The 21,191-nt window shown below is 47.1% G+C and overlaps 1 protein-coding gene and 1 pseudogene across 2 annotated transcripts; both read right to left on the reverse strand.

Annotated features, from left to right (window-relative positions):
• Positions 1–5,445: 5,445 nt before the first annotated feature.
• On the reverse strand, positions 5,446–12,393 carry UCP2 (uncoupling protein 2). 2 transcript variants are annotated; one of them, XM_034995359.1, is made up of 8 exons: positions 12,369–12,393; positions 10,913–11,069; positions 8,384–8,607; positions 8,002–8,212; positions 6,985–7,179; positions 6,789–6,890; positions 6,280–6,460; positions 5,446–5,892 (listed from the first exon to the last, which is right to left on the reverse strand). In XM_034995359.1, the coding sequence occupies exons 3-8, from the start codon at positions 8,507–8,509 to the stop codon at positions 5,778–5,780; spliced, it is 930 nt and encodes a 309-aa protein (XP_034851250.1). In that variant the 5' UTR covers positions 8,510–8,607; positions 10,913–11,069; positions 12,369–12,393; the 3' UTR covers positions 5,446–5,777. The 2 variants fall into 2 exon arrangements, with proteins under 2 accessions (XP_034851250.1, XP_034851249.1); XM_034995358.1 differs by lacking the exon at positions 12,369–12,393 and adding an exon at positions 12,019–12,281.
• A 4,698-nt stretch (positions 12,394–17,091) lies between these two features.
• On the reverse strand, positions 17,092–20,874 carry LOC118004018 (annotated as a pseudogene).
• Between the last annotated feature and the right edge of the window lie 317 nt (positions 20,875–21,191).

A 21,191-nucleotide genomic window follows, 5' to 3' on the forward strand; every position in this document is an offset into this window, starting at 1 on the left:
AATTGCTGGGTTGTTGGGTAGCTCTTTTTTTAACTTTGAGGAACCTCCATACTGTTTTCCAGAGTGGCTGCACCAGCTTGCATTCCCACCAACAGCATAAGAGGGTTCCCCTTTCTCCACATCCTCACCAACATCTGTCATTTCCTGACTTGTTACTTTTAGCCATTCTGACAGTATGAAGTGGTATCTTGTATTTTGATTTGTATTTCCCTGATGCTGAGTGATGTTGAGCATTTTTTCATGTGTCTGTTGGCCATTTGGATGTCTTCTTTGGAGAAATGTCTGTTCATGTCTTCTGCCCATTTCCTGACTGGATTATTTGTTCTTTGGGTGTTGAGTTTGATAAGTTCTTTATAGATTTTGGATACTATCCTTTTATCTGATAAGACATTTGCAAATATCTTCTCCCATTCTGTCAGTTGTCTTTTGGTTTTGTTGACTGTTTCCTTTGCTGTGCAAAAGCCTTTTATCTTGATTAAGTCCCAATAGTTCATTTTTGCCTTTGTTTCCCTTGCCTTGGGAGATGTGTCTAGCAAGAAGTCGCTATAGCCGAGGTCACAAATGTTGCTGCACTGTGTAAGGAAATGGTCTAGTTTCAATCTTCTGCATGTGGCTGTCCAATCTTCCCAACACCATTTGTTGAAGAGACTGTCCTTTTTCCATTGGATATTCTTTCCTGCTTTGTCAAAGATTAGTTGACCATAGAGATGAGGGTCCATTTCTGGGCTCTCTGTTCTGTTCCATTGATCTATGTGTCTGTTTTTGTGCCAGTACCATACTGTCTTGATGATGACAGCTTTGTAATAGAGCTTGAAGTCCGGAATTGTGATGCCACCAACTTTGGTTTTCTTTTTCAACATTCCTTTGGCTATTCAGCGTCTTTTCTGGTTCTATACAAATTTTAGGATTATTTGTTGCAGTTCTGTGAAAAAAGTCAATGGTATTTTGATAGGGATTGCTCTGTATGTATAGATTGCTCTAGGTAGCATAGACATTTTAACAATATCTGTTCTTCCATCCATGAGCATGGAATGTTTTTCCATTTCTTTGTGTCTTCCTCAATTTATTTCATGAGTGTTCAATAGTTTTCTGAGTACAGATCCTTTGCCTCTTTGGTTATTTATTTTATTTATTTATTTATTCCTAGGTATCTTATGGTTTTTGGTGCAATTATAAATAGAATCGACTCCTTAATTTCTCTTTCTTCTGTTTCATTGTTCATGTATAGAAATGCAACTGATTTCCGTGCATTGATTTTGTATCCTGCCACTTTGCTGAATTCCTATATGAGTTCTAGCAATTTGGGGGTGGAGTCTTTTGGGGTTTCCACATAGAGTATCATGTCATCTGCAAAGAGTGGGAGTTTGACTTCTTCTTTGCTGATTCAGATACCTTTTATTTTTGTTGTTGTTGTTATTGTCTGATTGCTGAGGCTAGGACTTCTAGTACTATGTTGAGCAGCAGTGGTCAGAGTGGATATCCCTGCCGTGTACCTGACTTTAGGGGAAAAGGTCTCAGTTTTTCCCCATTGAGAATGATATTCGCTGTGGGTTTTTCATAGATGGTTTTTATGATATTGAGGCATGTTCCCTCTATCCCTTCAGTGTGAAGAGTTTTAGTCAAGAAAGGATGCTGTACTTTGTCAAACGCTTTTTCTGCATCTATTGAGAGGATCATATGGTTCTTTTCCTTTCTTTTATTAATGTAGTGTATCACATTGATTGATTTGCAGATGTTGAGCCACTCTGGCAGCCCAGGAACAAATTCCACTTGGTCGTGCTGAATAATCCTTGTAATGTACTGTTGAATCCTATTGGCTAGTATTTTGGTGAGAACTTTTGCATCCATGTTCATCAGGGATATTGGTCTGTAATTCTCCTTTTTTGGTTGGGTCTTTGGTTTTGGGATCAAGGTAATGCTGGCCTCATAGAAAGTTTGGAAGTTTTCCTTCCATTTCTATTCTTTGAAACAGCTTCAAAGAATAGGTATTAATTCTTCTTTAAATGTTTGGTAGAATTCCCCCGGGAAGCCATCCGGCCCTAGACTTTTGTTTGTGGGGTGATTTTTGATGACTGCATCAATTTCCTTGCTGGTTATGGGTCTGTTCAGGCTTTCTATTTCTTCCTGGTTCAGTTTTGGTAGTTTATACATCTCTAAGAATGCCTCCATTTCTTCTAGATTGTTTAATTTGTTGACATATACTTGCTCATACTGTGGTCTTAAAATTGTATTTCTTCCGTGTTCATTGTGATCTCTCCTCTTTCATTCATGATTTTATTTGGGTCCTTTCTCTTTTCTTTTTGATAAGCCTGGCCAGGGCTTTATCAATCTTATTCTTTCAAAGAGCTCCTAGTTTTGTTAATCTCTTCTACTATTCTTTTGGTTTCTCTTTCATTGATTTTGGCTCTAAACTTTGTTGATTCTCTTCTCCTTGTGGGTTTAGTGTCTTCTACGCTTTTTTTTTCTAGCCCAGCTAGTGTCTTTATATAATCATTATTCTGAACTCTAGTTCCAACATCTTACTTATGTCCATGCAGATTAGGTCCCTGGCAGTCAATACTGTCTCCTTGTCCTGGTTTTGTATGACCAGGTCCCTGAGGGTTCAGAGCCTGTGTGCTCTCACCTTGATAGAGTGGGACAGAGCTGTGTGGCCTCCATGGGTCCCCATTCTGCTCTGATTTCTCATGACATAAAATCTTTAGCAGGGGCAGTCTCTAGAGTGTGATGTGGTCATATTGTAGACAGGAAGCACAGAGAAGAAAACAGTTGTCAAGGTTACACAGGGCAAAGATATCATCAGAGACTTGAAGGCCACTCCCAGACTCATCCTGCTTAGAGGCAGCACAAAGGACACAGCGCTGTAAACGGCTTGGGTTTCTTCCTCACCAGCCTCAATTCTCATCTATGCTGTGGGTCCTGGGCTGCCTCTAGGCAGGATGGTGTGAGAGGCAGGCGAACTGGGTTCTACTCCTGGCCCTGCTATGGACTTCCTGGATGTCATACCACCCCCCACCCCCCCACCCCCCCACCACAGGCTGCTTGTGAGGATTGGGCCACTGGTGTGAATGTGCTTAGTGAACTCACTGCTTAGGTATCGTGGTTCCAGGATTGCTGCTAATATGGCCTCCAGGCCAAGTTGGGTCCGTGCAGACCACACCTACCTCCCCAACCTGCCTTCCATCAGGCAGCAACAGTGTGGCATGCAACTCTTCTTTCGAGTCTGGGTTTGAGCTCAGATAGGTCCAAGCTTCTGAGAGTAGGTGGCCACGTTAATGGACTTCAGAGGTACCAGAAAAGGCCACCATATTGTCCATATTGGATTCCCCCATTCAAAGCACTCTTAAGCTTAAGGGTTTTTCTTAAATGGGGACTCAGTAGCACCAGTCAGCCATTTAAAAACCATCAGGGAGAACACATCAGGAGCCGACCTTGAGATGTGGAATCTGGACCAGGGTTCTTGAAAGCACCTCTGCAGTCCTTAAGGAATGTGGGCCTTGGAGTCAGATACACCTCAGGCATGTGCCCTTGGGCAAATCACTTCGCCTGAGCCTGTTTCTTATAGCAAAGATTACAATCCCGATCTTGCAGGCCTTGTGGAAACCAGAGTGAAGCGGACTCTGCCCTGAGGCATGGCCTAGGTGGAGGAGTGGTGGTAGCTGCCCTGTGCTGAGAGCAAGCAAGTGGGTGAGGGAGCGTGGGGCTGGTATTGTGAAACTCCAGGACCCCAGGTCTCCTCTAGGCCAGCAGGAAAGTCTGCCTCTAGCCTCTTCCTTATGGCGAGGTTCTAAAGGAAACGTGGTCTTAGGCCGGATGAAAGACCTTCTATTACCTCAGTGATCTTCAGTGCTACCTCATCTGGCAGGCAAAGCAGGGCTTGTCATATATTCATTTTATAGGCTGTGAGGACCAGTTACTAAATTACTGAGGTCTACTGATACACTGTCCAGTGGTTTCTGCCACCTCCCCCAGCTCCTCACTGTCCCAGGATCATGCCCAGAACCATGATGGAACCTGGTGGCCTTGTGTCCATCCTAGTATCTGGGACACAAGACTGGTGAATGATCAGCTGACAGACATGCTTAGGGCAACAAATTGACCATTTCCTCTGGTGCAAAACATTGAGTAGCCTGCTTCACAGGACTAATGTGAGAATTAAGGTGCAGGAGGGTCAGTCTTCCATTTATGCTGATTTCCTGCAGCCCAGCAGACAAAAGCCCCGCTATGCTGCCTACCACCTTAACTTTCGCTCAGCTCATGGCACCCAACCCTGTCCCTCTCAGGGACTATGAGACCCCAGCTCAATTTGTCAGATGCTAGGAAGTAAGGTGAGGAATCCCAGGCCCTCTTTCCTTCCCCAGGAACCTGTCTAATATCCTGGACCCCTTGCCAAAGCACTGAAGGGCTGAGCCTCCAGCTCTGACCAACAGGGAAGGAGCAGTAGTGTTAGCTGCTTTAGGCAGCTGGAAGAGGGAAGTCAAGTCTGAGCTTGGCTCCACAGCTGCCCAACACTTTCCAAAGGACTCCAGCACTGGTCTCTGGGTGAAGAGTCCACAGGGGGAGGGAGGAGTCTGAGTCCTAGTCCTAGTTCAGTTGCTGACTTCCTGTATGTTCTTGCTTGCATGACCTGTCTCAGCCTTCAGCTTCTTCTAACAGCTATAAAATGGGCCTGCCTCTGCGTGAGATGCCTCAGGATCCTGGGACTTCACCAAATCCCCAGCCCCTTGAAACAGATGTAGAATCTGCTTTCCTCCGAGGACAGGTGGTAGGAACAGGGACGGGAAGGTTGACACCCCGTGCAGCCTAAGCCCTGGCTTGGCACTGCCTCCCTTGGGATCTCTAGCCCAGGGACAGGGTGAGACTCCAAATGAAAGTATCCTCAGGGAGGAAAAAAAAAGTATCCTCAGGTTGAGGCCTCATGTTCGCCTTGCAGCCTGTCCCATCCAGTGTAGGAAGACTACCCCCAAGGGTGTGACTGTGGAGGATGAGAAGCAGCCTGACTTTCCCTCACTAGTCTGGGACTGTGGGGAGGTTTCCCATTTGTAAAATGGAATAAACTAAGTTCATAGCATCTAAGATTCCAAGTTCCTCTAAATCTTCCAAGAAGCACAAGAGATACGGGGCAGACAGGAACACACTCATTTTGCAGATAAATAGGGGCCAGCTGGAGGGTTTAGAAAGGCAGGTGCTGGAGTACCAGGCAGGTGAGTGAAAGCTCATGTGACCTAGTGAAAGTGAAGCCACTACTGTGACTCCCGGCTGCTCCTTCACTTGCCGTCTAAGCCGTGGGCCTGGTCTGGAAAGAGAAATGGACAAGATGACCTCCATGGGCCCCAGATTGGATGCTGGAAGCAAAAGGTGGGTCATACCTTCCTTTCTAAGTCAGGTGCCCAAAGGGCCCACTGGACCAAGACCTCTGGTAAGAGCTATGAGAGAGGGAGGAGACACCAAGGTTGAACCTGTTTTATGGGTGACATGCTGGCTGGGCTGGGCTTGGGGGCAGAACAAAGAGCTGGGCTTAACTTTTCAAGGGACTGAAGGCTTGGGATCCTGGCTGGTGCCAGGCCTCTTACAGTGTCAACTGGGGTCAACTCTACTGGGACTGAGAGGCAATGGGGAGATGAGGTAGGGAAGAGGGGTGAGAATGTGGGGAGAGGAAAGGGAGGTGGTGGGAAAGGGAGTGGAAGAAAGGGGTGAGGACAGAGGGAAGGGAAGCAGGGCCTGGCTGGAGCTGAGCCAAAGCCAAAGCCAGAGGTGGTGGGGTCAGCAGCAGGAGACGCTCAAAAGGGAGCCTCCCGGGAAGTGCAGGCAGCCATAAGGGCCCGTTTGAGCTGCTCATAGGTGACAAACATCACCACGTTCCAGGAACCCAAACGGAGAAAGGAGGGCATGAACCTAGAAGAGAGAAAACAGAGGTCACAGATGGCAATCTGGGGATTCCTGAGGGCACTCTATCTCCCGCTTACCCCACTGGGCCATGGTATCCAATCCAACCCAGTTGCTCTGTCCCAAAGGAGGTTGGGAGGGCCCAGGGAACACAGCCCCACAGCTGTGTGGCCGTGAGCAAAAATCCCCCAGGAGTCTCCATTTTAATACCCATAATGTAGGATGACAACTCTGGAAGTAGTTAAGAGCCTGAGAAAACGCTGGTGAAATACCAGGATCAGGATCAGAATAGCTTGACAGCTGGTTGCTAATCAGTTCCAGGTGGTTCCCTCCCACTGTGTGTAGGTATGGGTAGCCAGGAGGCTTGGAATTGGGTGGGATGGATCAAAGGCTCACCCTTTGTAGAAGGCTCGGGGACCCTCCTTCTGGAGCATGGTGAGGGCACAGTGGCCAGCGCTGCTGTACTGGCCCAGGGCAGAGTTCATGTATCTCGTCTTGACCACATCAACAGGGGAGGCAATGACGGTGGTGCAGAAGCCGGCCCCGAAGGCGGAAGTGAAGTGGCAAGGAAGGTCATCTGCCAAGGAGGAGCAGGAGAGGCAGTCAGGACTCCTCACACCATCATTCCAGAAGGAAAGAGATTACTAAAGTAGCTTAGGGGTCTGACGGTTTTAGAGAGAGAGACTCCAGCTGGGACTTCTGATGACCTGAGTCATGTTGCCTTAGTGCCTCAGTGTGCAAAGTGGGAGCTTCATCCCAGCTAGCTTCTATATGGTAAATCTAAACTCATTCCACAAGCAGAGGGGAAGTAGGATGAAAAGATGTGATCATCAGGCAACCACACTCCCACATCTGCTCCTAGATTGCGGGAAGGGCGAGACCCAGCACCATTTACCCTAACTCACCTGTCATGAGGTTGGCCTTCAGGAGGGCGTCCTTGATGAGATCGTAGGTCACCAGCTCAGCACAGTTGACAATGGCATTACGAGCAACATTGGGAGAGGTCCCTACAGAAGGAAAGGGTACCGATGTGAGACCAGAGAAAAGTGGGGGAGGAGGATGAGGACGGGAAGAAGAAACACCCGATACACGGAAACACACCTTTCCAGAGTCCTCGGAACCCTTCCTCTCGGGCGATGGTCTTGTAGGCATCAACAGTGCTTTGGTATCTCCGGCCTCTTCCAGCCCGGGCCTGCGCCTGGAACCGGACCTTTACCACATCTGTGGGCTGGGCCACAGCCACAGCCAAGGCACCTGTGGTGCTGCCTGCCAGGAGGCGGCTCCCAATGCCGGCATCTGTGGGAGAACCAGGGGGGTCAGTGCCCGGCTGGGGTTGTGTTCATTTTCCACCTCTCCTCACCAAAACCACCTCATCACTGTAATTTCTTGCCTTTCGGGAATAGGATCCAGACAAGCTTTTGCTCGAAAAACTCCTTGCATCAAAGAAAACAACACTGTGGATGTCTACTACTTGTTAGGCATAGGTCATAGCAAGGAGTAGGACAAAATGAGACTTAGCTCAAGAGGGCAAATGCCCTGAGAAATCACAATCCTTTCCATTTGACAAATGTGAAAACCGAGGCTCAGAGAGAAGTGGCCTTCTCAAGGCCTGGGACCCATAAGATTTGGGATCTCATGCCAGATATATTTCTCCCTGCCCTGTAATCTTGGGAAAAGTCAACCTTTTGATCTGGGTTCTCAGTTTCCACATGTGTAAAATGGAGGGTGGGCAAGGCATGCTGAGGAGATGAAATGGAAGAGTGGCCTTGGAGGTGAAAGTCTTGGGCATGTTTTTCTGGCTTCCCATTGTGTGTCCTTGGCCAAGTCCTTTCCACCCAGCAAGACTCAGTCTCTTCATCTGTAGATGATACCATCTCTCAAAGTAGTTGTGAGGACCGTCCTGGGATGATGCCCTGCACAGAGCTTAGCACAGCCCAGGTGTTCAGGAATCATTAAGAGAATCAAGGTCCCTTCCAGTTCTCAGTTCCTCTGATCAGCCTAGGGATCTTGGAGCCTCAAGGAGCTATGCAGCAAATCATCAATCAAGGATGATTTGATGGGATCAATCATCACGAAGAAGAAAAGGCCAAGGGGCCTATGGCCCAGTTCCACACTCACGCTCAGAACCCTTGGTGTAGAACTGCTTGACAGAGTCGTAGAGGCCGATGCGGACAGAGGCAAAGCTCATCTGGCGCTGCAGGCCGGCGACCAGCCCACTGTAGAGGCTACGAGGGCCCTCGGTGCGCACCATGGTCAGGATGGTGCCCAGCACGCCACGGTACTGGGCACTGGTCGCAGCCCGCACTGGCCCATGCCTTTCTCCTTGGATCTGCAAGGTCAAGATGGGTGGTTAGATGGATAGGCAGGTTGCCCTCCGCACCTCCTGCCATCCTTATGCTCCAAACTTTACTGTTCTAAACACTTCCCTGGCCCTTAAGGAGTCTGTCTTGGGGCAGAACAGACTAGACAACATCAGGAACCCCAGGCTTCTTCCCCTCACCTGCAGCCGGACTTTAGCGGTGTCCAAAGGAAAGGTGATGAGATCTGCAATGCAGGCAGCTGTGCCTGCCCCCAGGAACTTCACAGCGGCAGTCGGGGGTACATCTGTAGCCTTGAACCCAACCATAATGCTGATATCCCGCTACCTCCCAGGAGATGAAGAAGGACTGGAGAAGGGGACACCTTCAGTCAGCAACAAGACAAGATAGAGAACTCTGCCGGAATCTAAGCCAAGGAAAGAGAAATCCCATTAGCAGCAGTATACCCAGTCTTTCCCTGCTCACCACCCCGCCCTTACCTTCCCTGACAGTACCACCTCCCTAAGCAAGAACCAGAGCAACCTCATGAAGGGAAAATAGAAGCGAGCTCTGGAGGTACTCAAATAGGGGCTGGAGAAGCAATTCCTGCTTGAGAACACATTTTGTGAAGCGCCCCCTCTTCACTACAGGGAGAGTCTGGCTCAGGGCTATCTTAGTGCTGCCTCACAAACAGGCAGTGACCCAGCCTTTTGTCTGCTGGGTGCAGAGAGTTCGCTGGCGATGCCCACATTCCTGCTTCTGCAGATCTGGAGGACAGGCAGAAGTGGGGAAAAGGTTTTGGTCAGACAAAGACCCGACAGGCACACCCCCCCACAGGCTTATGCCCTGGATTTCTGAAGCAGGAGAGGTTCCTACGGGTCTGAAATTGCCTAAGTCTAGGAAAAAAGGAAGGGGCAAGACCAGCTCAATCCTTTCCCAGACCATTAGTCTAATTCTCTTCCCCAGCCTGCACAACTGGGGCTCTCTAGAGTCATTCTTTCAAGACTGCTTTGCTGGGTGTTGGTTTACTGAGATGCAGGAGACAAGATCACCCTAGAGGGGCCTTAATGTCTGGCACAGGGAGGGGCAGGTAATTCAAGCTGCATTTGGGGCTTGCAGGACAAACTCTCAAAATGTGGAGGGAACAACTAACTCGCATCAGGAGAGAGGTAAGGACAAGTGGGTGATCAGAAAAGGTAATATGCAGCTGGGCCTTGAAGGATCCTGGGCAAATCTCAGGTGCACAGACCCTGGACCCTGGACTCTCTCCCCCTGAGAAAACCGTCTCCTTCTCTGGCCAGTTTCCTCCCCTTCAACACAGGGGATCCACATCTTTACCACAGGAGGGGCAAGCATGGGGAGGGGCAGGTCAGAGCTATGAAGAGTTGACACAGGAAACCAAAAGCTCCATTTTGTTCTCAGAGTTGGAACAACACCCTTCTCTGCCGACTCCGCAGCCTGGGGAGGAAGTGAGCCCAGCGCCCCAATGGGGGAGGGTGACTTGCTTCTCTCTTCGCTGAGCTCACTTCTCTGACTTCAGCAGCAGCTGCTCTGAGCCCTGCCTAATTGGCTGCCCGTCACTGGGGCCATGAGGAAAATGCTGGCCAGCAGAGGGAGGATGTGGTTGGAGTCGGTTGAGCACACAAAGACCCATGGAAACAAACAGCTGCTTCCTCCTGGGCTTCTCACTCCAGGTAGCGGGGGCAAACAGTGAAATCCAGAGGCTACTCACCACTCAGTTGCACCCAGAGCTCCTACAGGCCAGGCCTGGTCTTATTTGAGTTTCCCTGGAGCCTGGCCGTATGAGGCTCAGTGAAGATTGGTAGTCAGAAGACAGAACGGGTTGATGAAGGTGCTTCAGGCACCCCAGCTCCCCTGCCTGACCTGACTATCCCCCAGGATGTGTTCCATACCTTCCCCACCCCACTGCCTGGAGCACTCTGTTAGCTCGCTCTTCAGAGCAGCCCTGTGAGGCAGCTGCCTTCCATGTTACACATGAGGGAACTTAGAGCCACGTGTTACAGGCTGCAAAGCTCATGCAGTGTGCTTTGTGCTGGCGTCCAGAACATTTCTCTCCCACTGTTTTCTCGGCCCCTGCACAGGCAGGGCTTTTGCAAGGAAGTCTAACACCCAAGTTCTCTCTTGCCAATTTGACAGTTCTGAGAAGGGTCAGGCAAACAGTGTCCCTTCTCTGGGCATCAGAGACATGACAAATGAGTCAACTGTGTCCTGACCCTGAGCAAGGCTGCAGTGTTGTGAAGGCCAGAGAAGAACAAGACCCAGCCCCTGTCCATCTCAAAAACACATGCACAGAGGCTCAGCTGCCATTTCAAATGTTGCTTTGGGTTTGCCCAGGTCTTTCAGAGGTGTGAGTATGGGTGCAATGGTCACCTGTGCCAAAGACCCTACTAAGAAGAGTAAGTAATACTCAAGCCGAGAAGGAGTTTGTCCTAGCTCTGCTGCTGACCTCCAGGATGGCCAACGGCTAATCACTGTCCCATCCAGGCTTCAATTTCTTCCTTTGTAAATATGGGGACCACCATCCCTGGCTTGTCAAGGTCCGCTTAAAGGAGAGAATGAGACCAGGGATATATGAAAGTGCTTTGTGAGCTCTGAAGAGCAACTTTACTGGGGGTGGTGGCAGTTATCTTTGCTAATATCCTACTGACCCCCACCCCCAGGCCAAAGCGCTGCTGTAGGCAGGAGACCCCTCCCTCAGACTGGACTCTTACCCAGCTTTGTATGGTCTCACGCTGAGGCCTCCAAGATCAAGCTTCTCTAAAGGCATCCCATTCTTCAAAGCTGCCAGTGGCTATCATGGCCCGAACCCCTTGGTTTTCCATAGAAAGTGGCTGGGAGACGAAACACCTAATAGTCATACTATGTATCCTGTGGATGAGGGCAAAGAGGAGAGTTTATTAAGATTTCATTTATTTATTTAGAGAGAGAAAGACAGCATGTGAGTGGGGGTAGGGGCAGAGGGAGAAAATCTCAAGCCGACTCCCTGCTGAGCAGAGCCCAATACCAGTCCCACGACCCCCAAATCCTGACCGGAGCAGAAGTCAACAGTCCAAGGCTCAACCGAATGAGCCACCCACTATCCAAGAGGATAGTTTAGAAAGGGAAATCTGCCTTGAAGGATCACACTCCAGCAAGGAAAGGGCCAACCCACACAGTCCTTAAGCGGGGAGGTGGGGAGGAGTAAGGAACAGGGTCCATTTCACCCAGGACTGCTGGGGACTAATTAAGTGCACACTGGAGGGGGGAAATGAACCCAGGAGTCCTCCCTCCTCAGTCTGCTCTTAAGAGAGCAAATTGACTCCCTTCCAGGTTTTTGCTTTAATGGCACTCTGTACTCTGGAGAAGCATTCCCCAACACAGCAGACTCTGGTGAATGGGAGTGGTGTAAGGAGGTCATGTTAAGTCAGAGACTCTCTCAGAGTCGACTAGGCCCCAGGCGCGGGCTGTGAGGAGGCTAGAGGGACTGGGAGCCGGCCCTGCTCAAAAGCTCTTTTCCTCCGGAGGGGAAGGTCATTCAGATCGCCATGGACGCGCCGAAGGCCCTCACCCAAGGCGGGGCTGGGCATCCAGGCCGAGGGGAGAGGTAAAGAACAAAACAGCCCACTGAACGTGAAAGGTAAAGAACAAAAGGGAGAGAGAAAAAGAGTGAAGGAAGAGAGATAAAGAAAAAAAGGACAGAGAGGAAAAGTACAAGATTGGCTGGGAGAAGAGGAGGGAAATTAAAGAGAGGGAAGGGCGCGGGTCCGCGCTGCCGGGGTAGCGGGCTTGCCGCAGGTTTAGCGCGCGCAGGGCTGCGGCGGGCAGGACCCGGGCTCACCGGGCTGCAGGGAGAACACGAGAGTGCCGGCGGCTCTGTCTGTCTGCGGGCGGAGAGCGCGTGGAGTGAGAGCAGGCGGTACACGACCCGAGGGCGCTGCTGGTGAGCTTGCAATGGGGTCCGCGTCGCCTGTGGCGCGGTTTAGGTCTCGGGAGGCGGGGCCTGCGCGGCGGGGCGGGGCCTGGGGCTCCGTGGGGTGAGGCGACCCTCTAGCCACCGCCTTTCCGCAAGGGCAGTCACGCCTAGGGCTCCCTGCGCGCCTTCCTCCACTCCCATCTCCGTGCGGGCTGATTCCCGCATCTACCCGTTCGTTCCCCCGCAGGGTCACTCCCTCGCTCCGCCTCACACACCCCCGGTCCGCCAGCCTCCTGGTGAGAATGGCAAGGCTAACGCCTGGAAAGCAGCAGAGCCTGCCCAGGGTCACACAAGCCTCTGCTCCTCCGGCACCTCGCCAGGGCTCTTTCGGACAGCGCCCCCAGAGGCTCGGCTGGAGCGCTCCCTCCTTCACCGACCCCGTCCGCGACCCCGGAAAACAGAACGCCTGCCTCCGGCCGCTCTCGAGGGGCGGGGCCTCCCGACTGCTGGCGATTGGTTAAAGCCGCGGAAGGAGCCCGCGGGAGGAGCCAATCCGGGCTGCAGCGGCAGGTGGCGGGTAATCGCCAACGGCCGTGAGGCAACGCTGGGCTTCCGGTCGTCTCCCGCCCACACCCGCCTCTCCCACGGGACCCAGGGGACTTCCGACCTGGGCGGGACGGGGGCACCGAGCATGACGCTCCCGCCCCCATTTGCAGCCGAGTGCGCGGGCCGGCGTGCAGCGAGTAAGAAGGCCGAGCAGGGCCCGGGCCTGCTGCGCGCCCAGCCCCGAGATGAGAAAGTGACTTAGATGAGCTGAACCTGGGTCGCCCTCAGGGGGCTGGCGGTCTTCTCGGGGTGACAGACACTTAAACAGTAATTGGGTCCTGCGGCTGGGACAAATGGGACGTTTGGGGAGTAGAAGGAGATAGGACTCTTCTTCGCCCTTGGCCTCTCTGTCCCTTTAGAATACTGTTTTCATCTTTCAGCCTCCCAGGACTTTTAAGGGATTAATCCAGGTTGTGGATACGGGCTCCCTGACTAGATTGTAAACTTCTCCAGAGCAGGAAGCTATTTCCTGTATTTTTAGTATCACAACACTAAGGGTCTACGTACAGTAAAGGCTCAGTGCGTGCTGTTTGGGCTGCTGTTGAAAATGCCTGGGAAAGCGTAATGGGAGGATCGGATGAGACCAACATTTGGCGACTGCAATTACCACATTCACTTTCAGTGTGAATACTTGGCATAATCGTGTGAGGCTGATAATAACCTCAATTTTACAGATGAGGAAACAGTCCCAAAGAGGTTAAATCACCTGCCTAATGTCACACAGCTAGGAAGTGGTGAGCCGTGACTTAAACCCTGGTTTATCAGGTGCCATGTGTTTGTTTTCTGAATTGTCCACAAGCAGAAATTGTCAGCTGAGAATAATTGGAATGAGCCTGGATAATTATAGCAGGAAAGAAAAACACGGAGCATATGGTCCTGACGGAAGCAGAAACAAAGTGGAAACAGAGAAGTCCAGCCAGAGAATTTTTTTTCTGGCACTGTGGAGTCTCCCATCCACTAGCTGGGTCAGCTTTTGCACAGGTTTCTGTCTCTTGCCAAGATGAAATGATTCCCAGGATGCTCTGTGACTGGTGGTGAAACCACTGAACTTAAGGAGACAGAAAGAACAGGATGGAACTAATGGCCTAAAGATGAAAGTGTCACCCTGATTGCCAAAACAGGGAAGAATTTGGATTCCAAAGAATGTATACCCATGAAATGTTTAATCATCCCTGGCAAAATTCAAGGGCTGTTAAAAGGATGATGTGTGGGGGCGCCTGGGTGGCTCAGTCGTTAAGCGTCTGCCTTCGGCTCAGGTCATGATCCCAGGCTCCTGGGATCGAGCCCCACATTGGGCTCCCTGCTCCGTGGCAGCCTGCTTCTCCCTCTCCCACTCCCCCTGCTGTGTTCCTGCTCTCACTATCTCTCTCTCTGTCAAATAAATAAATAAAATCTTAAAAAAAAAAAAAAAGGATGATGTGTGAACATTTAAAAAGGGAAGTAGAGATTCCCAGGACCTAGCATGGATCCCTTAAGAAGAAATCCTGTTAAAACAAATTTTCTCTAACACAGGAGTTTGAAAACAAAACAAAACAAAATAATCAACAAAACCCCTAAATGTTCTTTCATTTTGGATGGAGCCAAGCAGATTGGAGCAATGCTACAGACACGGTACCTCTGGATTTTTAGCAAGCCTCTTGTCCAAGTCATTAGAGGTCCTGTGGACAGATTAGAGAATGTATGGATACAGGTAAGTGCATTTAAAAAACTTGTTTCATATCTATTTCATTGAATATGTATATATACATACCCCAGTTTAGTTGTAAATATATGTGCCAATAATTAAATTGACAAAGTTTATAATGTTGATAATCATACTAGAAAACAATTCACTGTATTTACAGTTTTGGAACTTAAAAATTTTAAATACAAAATATTTGAAACACTGAAAATGAAAGACACAAGACTGTCATAGAAAATTGAAAACATCAGGTAATAAAAACCAACATGAGAAAATATTAAATATTAGACATTTCAAATGTCTCTACTAATTTTAAAATATTGAGTAGAGGTTGGCTGTGTTAACTACCCCCCACAAACACGAAATTATCTGATTGCATTTTTTGAAAGATTTTATTTTTTATTTTTATTTTTAAAAAGATTTTATTTATTTGAGAGAGTGAGCATGAGAGAGAGAACAAGCAGAAGGGGGTGGGGGGTGGTGGGCAGGGGTAGGGCAGAAGGAGAGGGAGAAGCAGGCTCCCCACCGAGCAGGGAGCTGGATGCAGGGAGCCCAATGTGGGGCTCCATCCCAGACCCTGAGATCATGACCCGAGCTGAAGCCAGACACCTAACTGACTGAGCCACCCAGACACCCAAACCCTATATTTTTAATGTTGAATTAGAAAAACACTGTTAAGAGTTAAAAGATGCATCTTAAAAAAGTTAAAAGATGTATCTTTAGTCAGCAATAAAAAGGCATGAAGTACTGATACGTGCTACAACATAGATGAACCTTGAAAAGAGTATGCTAAGTGAAGGAAGCCAGACACAAAAGACCACATATGATATGCTTCCACTTATATGAAATGTCCGAATAGGCGACTCTATAGAGGCAGAAAGTAGGGCTGGGAAAGATGGAGGGTATTGGGCATGACAGGTAAAGGAGGGGCTGGTTGTTTTGGGATGATGAAAATATTCTAAAATTTGTTGTGGTGATGGTTGCACCACTCTGTACGAAAAACTGTTGACTTTCTCTTTAAATAGATGAATTGTTTAGTATGTTAATTATATTTCAAAAAAGCTGATACCAAAAAAAAAAAAAAAGAAAAAAACCAAACAAACGAAATGCAAATCAGACCATGTTAACATCCTTTCAAGGGCTGCTTGTTGCAGTTTTAATGAATCCTAAATGGGTTAAAAAAATTTTTTTTCCAAAACTTCTCATGAGATGTCAGTGAATCTTTATAGTCTGAGTTAAGACCTTAAAAAACAAGGTTAAATTATACATAACTATGCTGATTTGCATACCTTCAACAAGGTTCAATTGATGTACGTAATTTATAGATATCCACAGGAATTCTTAATGCCTCATCAAAAATTTCTCAATACTGCATGTTTATTGTTTTATACTCTTTCAACTCTAAATACCAAGAAGTATTTTCATAGGAAGAGTTAAATCTCTTCCCATTATCCCCAAAAGCATAGGTAACAAAATATAAAATTAAACAAGATTTATGTTTGATAAACTAACACATAAAATCACCATTACAATATTCATAGTGACGGCTTATAAAGGTTAAAAGCCATCATAAAGCCTATAAAGTTTATCCTTAGATTTATAAAATGAAATGCAGATCAACTCAAGATAAAAAATAGTGTTGGTTGCTAAGAAGTCTTTGTTTAAAAAAAAAAAAAAGAAAAAAGACCCTAGGGGTCAATTAAAAAAAAAAAGATTTATTTATTTTAGAGAGAGAGAGAGCGTGCTCAAGCCCAGGTAGGGGCAGGAAGAGGGGAGAGAGAGAGAGAGAAGCAAACTCCCCACTGAGTGGGGAGACCGACAGGTGGGGAGGGGGGTGTCATCCCACGACCTGAGCCAAAATCAAGAGTTGGACGCTCAACCGACTGAGCCACCCAGGTGCCACCTCAATTTTTTTTTTTAATTTTTAATTTTTATTTTTTTAAAGATTTTATTTATTTATTCATGAGAGAGAGAGAGGCAGAGCGAGAAGCAGGCTCCCAAGGAGCAGGGAGCCCGATGCGGGACTCGATCCCAGGACCCTGAGACCATGACCTGAGCCGAAGGCAGACGCTTAACCATCTGAGCCAGCCAGGTGCCCTCAATTTTTTTTTTTAAAGCACCTTTGTGGACGCCTGGGTGGCTCAGTTGGTTAAGCGTCTGCCTTTGGCTCAGGTCATGATTCCCACATTGGGTTCTCAGTGGGGAGCCTGTTTCTCCCTCCCCCTCTGCCTGCCGCTCCCCCGCTCGTGCTCTCAATCTCTGTCAAAGAAATAAAATATTAAAAAAAAAAAAGCAGCTCTTTGTTGCATTAGGATGTGCTATAATCCTCAAGATTCCAAACAATATTAAATGTTTCCCAAACTATAACACAACACAAAGTAGTAAGTTCTGGGGGCGCCTGGGTGGCTCAGTCGTTCAGCGTCTGCCTTCAGCTCAGGTCATGATCCCAGGGTCCTGGGATCGAGCCCCGCATCGGGCTCCCTGCTCTGCGGGAAGCCTGCTTCTCCCTCTCCCACTCCCCCTGCTTGTGTTCCCTCTCTTGCTGTGTCTCTGTCAAATAAATAAAATCTTAAAAAACAAAAACAACAACAAAAAAAACAACATAGTAAGTTCTACTACACCAGCAGGATGCTTTTTAGTGACTGGCACTATAAAGCTAACTTTAAGAAAGGAAAAAACACCAAGTGTGAATAACAAATGTTGTTATCAAATTACTGCAAGTGAAGATTAGCAGAAAGGAGTGAGGAGGGTGACCTTCTATTCCGTTCTGATAAGATTGATAAGATTCCATGTCTGGAAATATTGCATTATTTGCAGGAAGCTGGACTTTCATACCAGCATAAGATGGTAAAGCAAACTTGAAAAACTGGCTTCAGGTTGAATATCCAGCTCTTTCCTAGAATGAATGAAACATTAAGGACATGTAGACCGAGTTTTCTCGGAACAGAATGGAGTTGTTTGTTCTGAATAGAGTTTTTGAAGGCTTTCTTCTCTGCAAAGGTTGTGTGTAGCCGTTTTCCTATAAACGTTCTCATTTAATTCAGAGCTAAACAGGAATTTCAAAGCACAGCTCAAAGGGAAACCAGTTGGCTTCTGTTGTGGCAACATCAGAGTTCTGTTTTGTTGTGGAATCTGTAGTTGCTTCCTCAGTGACTATTTCAAATGATTCTGTACTTTGATTTGCTCTGAGCCGGAAGTTAAATCAGGTTCTCCTTTCTTCTCAGAAACATCACCAAGTTTTCTCTTTGTAGGTTGTTTAGAATTGTACAACATGGTGACATAACCACAGAAACCCCTGCAAGCCCATTTTATTCCTGAATATTTGCTATGCTTTATGAACACCCGTATTGACATGATCCGTGACTCTCCTTGTAGTTGTTTTATCAAATGGGAAAAATTTCTCCCATCCCATCGTTCAATATCGTGAGCATGTGTGAAGTAGGAATTACTTCAGGTTTATGACTCCAAGACATTATTAATGCTTGATAATGACCATGAAATATATCTGACCGTTTTTGAAGTCTTATACTTTTGGACAGTAATAAAAATGGGGATTTGACTTCTGGGTGGTGACTTCTGGATAAGGGTCTAAAATGCAGAGCAGGTTCTACTGCCAATGGGCTGGATCTATTAGTGAGAGGAGCCATGGAAACAGGCAATTTGTAATTTTTGTTTAGGAGTCTGCTGCAAGTCATAGGGTTCAAATCAGGAAGCCTTTTACAGTGTAAGAGATTCAGAAGAAAACCACAATTGGGTTGTTATTATGATGCAGAGACAGTGTTGTGTTTCCCTAAGTGCCTGATCAAAATATCTCTGTAGTCCATACTTCTCCTTCCTAAATTTTTGAAAAAGATTTTGAATCTTTTCTAATTCTGTAAGGAAGCTGTCCAGAGACTCCTGTGAGAGTTTGCCAACTTTTGGTGAAAGATTTCCCATCATTAGAAAGGTAAAGGTTGAGTCAAATAGGAAAGCATTATCTTTGTGTATCCTGTAGACAGACCCAAACTGCTTACACAAGCTGTGTCAGGTGGATCTAGTATCAGTATCAGAGCTGACAAAGCTTCTTGTTCAGGACTCCTACTTTCTTCACCATGCCATGATAAGAATATTTTTTGTGGGTGTAAACTACTTTTAAATTTGTTTACAGAGGGTACATTCCACCATGATAATGAAGCTGATCCAGATTTATTACTTGTCTCTTCTCATGCGCAAAGCCCAATCAGCAATACATGGAAACATCATTCTTAACCAATGATAACTATTATCTCAAGGACATTTGCAAGCTCAGCAACATTATTATGCTTATCTATTGAAAGAAATATAGTTTCAAAGTAATCACCTAGTCATCTCGCACTCAATTCATCACAGAACCTTCAAGAGAATGAAACTCATTAGAGATTGATACGTTCAAATAAATAAATCTTTTATTATATAAATGATGTACCACAATATAATCTAGTGATCCAGAGAGTTGAGGACCTGAATCAATGATCTTAACTATAGTATATTTCTCAGGCAAATGCATATCTTTAAGTCATTTTTGTGATCTGTGGGATTTTCTGCTGGCTTTATTGGTAGAAGATGTGATCATTCCTCCAAATTTCAAAAAGAAAAAATTTTATGATCTATACTAATTCATAATATCAATGTACTACTGTCCTTTAATACCAAGAAACATAGACAGTCAGCTCTAGTAAAATTGGACAGATTGAAGCAGAACTCTTCTCATTTTTCAAAATGTCCTCTGTAATCCCAGCGTGAGGCAAAAATGGTATTATCCTGGATGCCTGGGTGGCTCAGTTGGTTAAGCGACTGCCTTCGGCTCAGGTCATGATCCTGGAGTCCCGGGATCGAGTCCCACATCAGGCTCCCTGCTCGGCGGGGAGTCTGCTTCTCCCTCTGACCCTCCCCCCACTCATGCTCTCTCTCTCTCTCTCTCATTCTCTCTCTCTCTAATAAATAAATAAAATCTTAAAAAAAAAAAATGGTATTATCCTCAGGCCCACAATATCCAGTAAGTGGTAAAGGTACAGCATGGAACAGTCTAGAGTATAATAGCTTCTCAAAGTATTTGCATTCATCTTTCTTTTTTATTTTTTTAAATTTTTTTTTAAAGATTTTATTTACTTCTTTGACAGAGAGAGACACAGCGAGAGAGGGAACACAAGCAGGGGGAGTAGGAGAGGGAGAAGCAGGCTTCTCGTGGAGCAAGGAGCCCGATGCGGGGCTCGATCCCAGGACCCTGGGATCATGACCTGAGCTGAAGGCAGACACTTAACGACTGAGCCACCCAGGCGCCCCGTTGCATTCATCTTTCTTGACATGTTTATGTTATATTTCTGTATCGTAACTGATGGTGGATATGTAGAGGACAACCTGCTTTGCATATTTTCTCTGTGAATTTGATTTTTTTTTATTTTTTTATTTTTTAAAGATTTTATTTAATTATTTGACACAGAGAGAGACAGCGAGAGCAGGAACGCAAGCAGGGGGAGTGGGAGAGGGAGAAGCAGGCTTCTTGCAGAGCAGGGAGCCCGATGCAGGGCTCGATCCCAGGACCCTGGGATGATGACCTGAGCCAAAGGCAGACGCTTAACGATTGAGCCACCCAGGCGCCCCTTCTCTGTGAATTTTAAAGACCCTGTCACATATTGGGTAGCAGCTTGCTCTGTGGGTGATGTACCTTATGTGGAGCTCCATGTTTATGGTGTGAGGGCCCTGGGACAGTACGGGGGAGCCCACTAGAGGCCTGGTGCCTTACACTTTGGAATTCCCCATGGTGAGGGCTCCAGACAGCTCAGCATGGCAGACAACAGAGACCAGTGTCAGGAGTGCATCAAAGACCCAGTTTCTTCATTAAATTATATTTTAAGGGAGAAAGAAAGAGCTTTTAAGATCTTTTTTTATACATAACTCTCTAGGCCCTAACCGACTTTCCTATGTGACTATTCCTGAAATTTCAATGGGAAAATTGGAGAATGCTTTCATTTTGTTTCTCTCCATTTCAAAATGTTTGCCTTTATGGCTGTTTTATTTCTAGCTTTTCCATATCCATTCCAGAGTGATCCCTACTACCTTACGCCATTATTCTGTCCACTTCTGTTTTCTCCAGGATCTTGTTGCTGCAATCTGTTTCCCTTATCTTCAGTCTTTCTACTACTCTGTGTTTGTTTGTGTGTGTGTGTATAAATGGAAAGGAACCCTCAAGACTTTCCTACCCCTTCTGCAGTGGCTTTTTTCCCTCTCTTTCTCTGCCACACTTTCCAAACAATTGGCTGTCCTCTGACTTCTCAGCCTCTGGCACAACTCTTACATATTTGATGAATGAATAAAGGAATGATCTCACATTCATCTCATTCACTTTATGCCAGCCTCACACAGCCTTCTTTCTGTTCTCTGAACATGCCAAGCTCATTCCCATAGGGCCTGTGGGCTGCTTGTTTCCTTATCCTGGAACACTTCCTCAGATCTTCCTGGCCAGCTCCTTTCATCATCCCTACATATATACACACACTCACACATACACATGGAACATAGACACACAGAGATACACAGAGGCACACACGCTTCTCGGAGATCACCAGTGATTTCTTTTTCAAATTAAGTGCATTTTTTAAAAAAAGATTTTATTTATTTATTTGACAGATAGAGACATAGCGAGAGAGGGAACACAAGCAGGGGGAGTGGGAGAGGGAGAAGCAGGCTTCCCGCTGAGCAGGGAGCCCGATGCGGGGCTCGATCCCAGGACTGCAGGGCTGGATCTCAAGACCCTGGGATCATGACATGAGCCGAAATCAAGAGTCAGACGCTT

The sequence above is a fragment of the Mirounga leonina genome, unplaced genomic scaffold, assembly GCF_011800145.1.
Source record: "Mirounga leonina isolate KUSES-001 unplaced genomic scaffold, KU_Mleo_1.0 Mir_92, whole genome shotgun sequence".
Taxonomy (NCBI): Eukaryota; Metazoa; Chordata; class Mammalia; order Carnivora; family Phocidae; genus Mirounga; species Mirounga leonina.

Bases quoted from the DNA above. Each gene is read 5' to 3' on its own strand.
- UCP2 (XM_034995359.1), bottom strand. From the start codon at position 8,509: ATGGTTGGGTTCAAGGCTACAGATGTACCCCCGACTGCCGCTGTGAAG. The intron at 8,213-8,383 runs GTGAGGGGAAGA...TTGACCTTGCAG, and splicing joins CCGCTAAAGTCCGGCTGCAG to ATCCAAGGAGAAAGGCATGG. The intron at 7,180-8,001 runs GTGAGTGTGGAA...GTTCTCCCACAG, and splicing joins CTACACCAAGGGTTCTGAGC to ATGCCGGCATTGGGAGCCGC.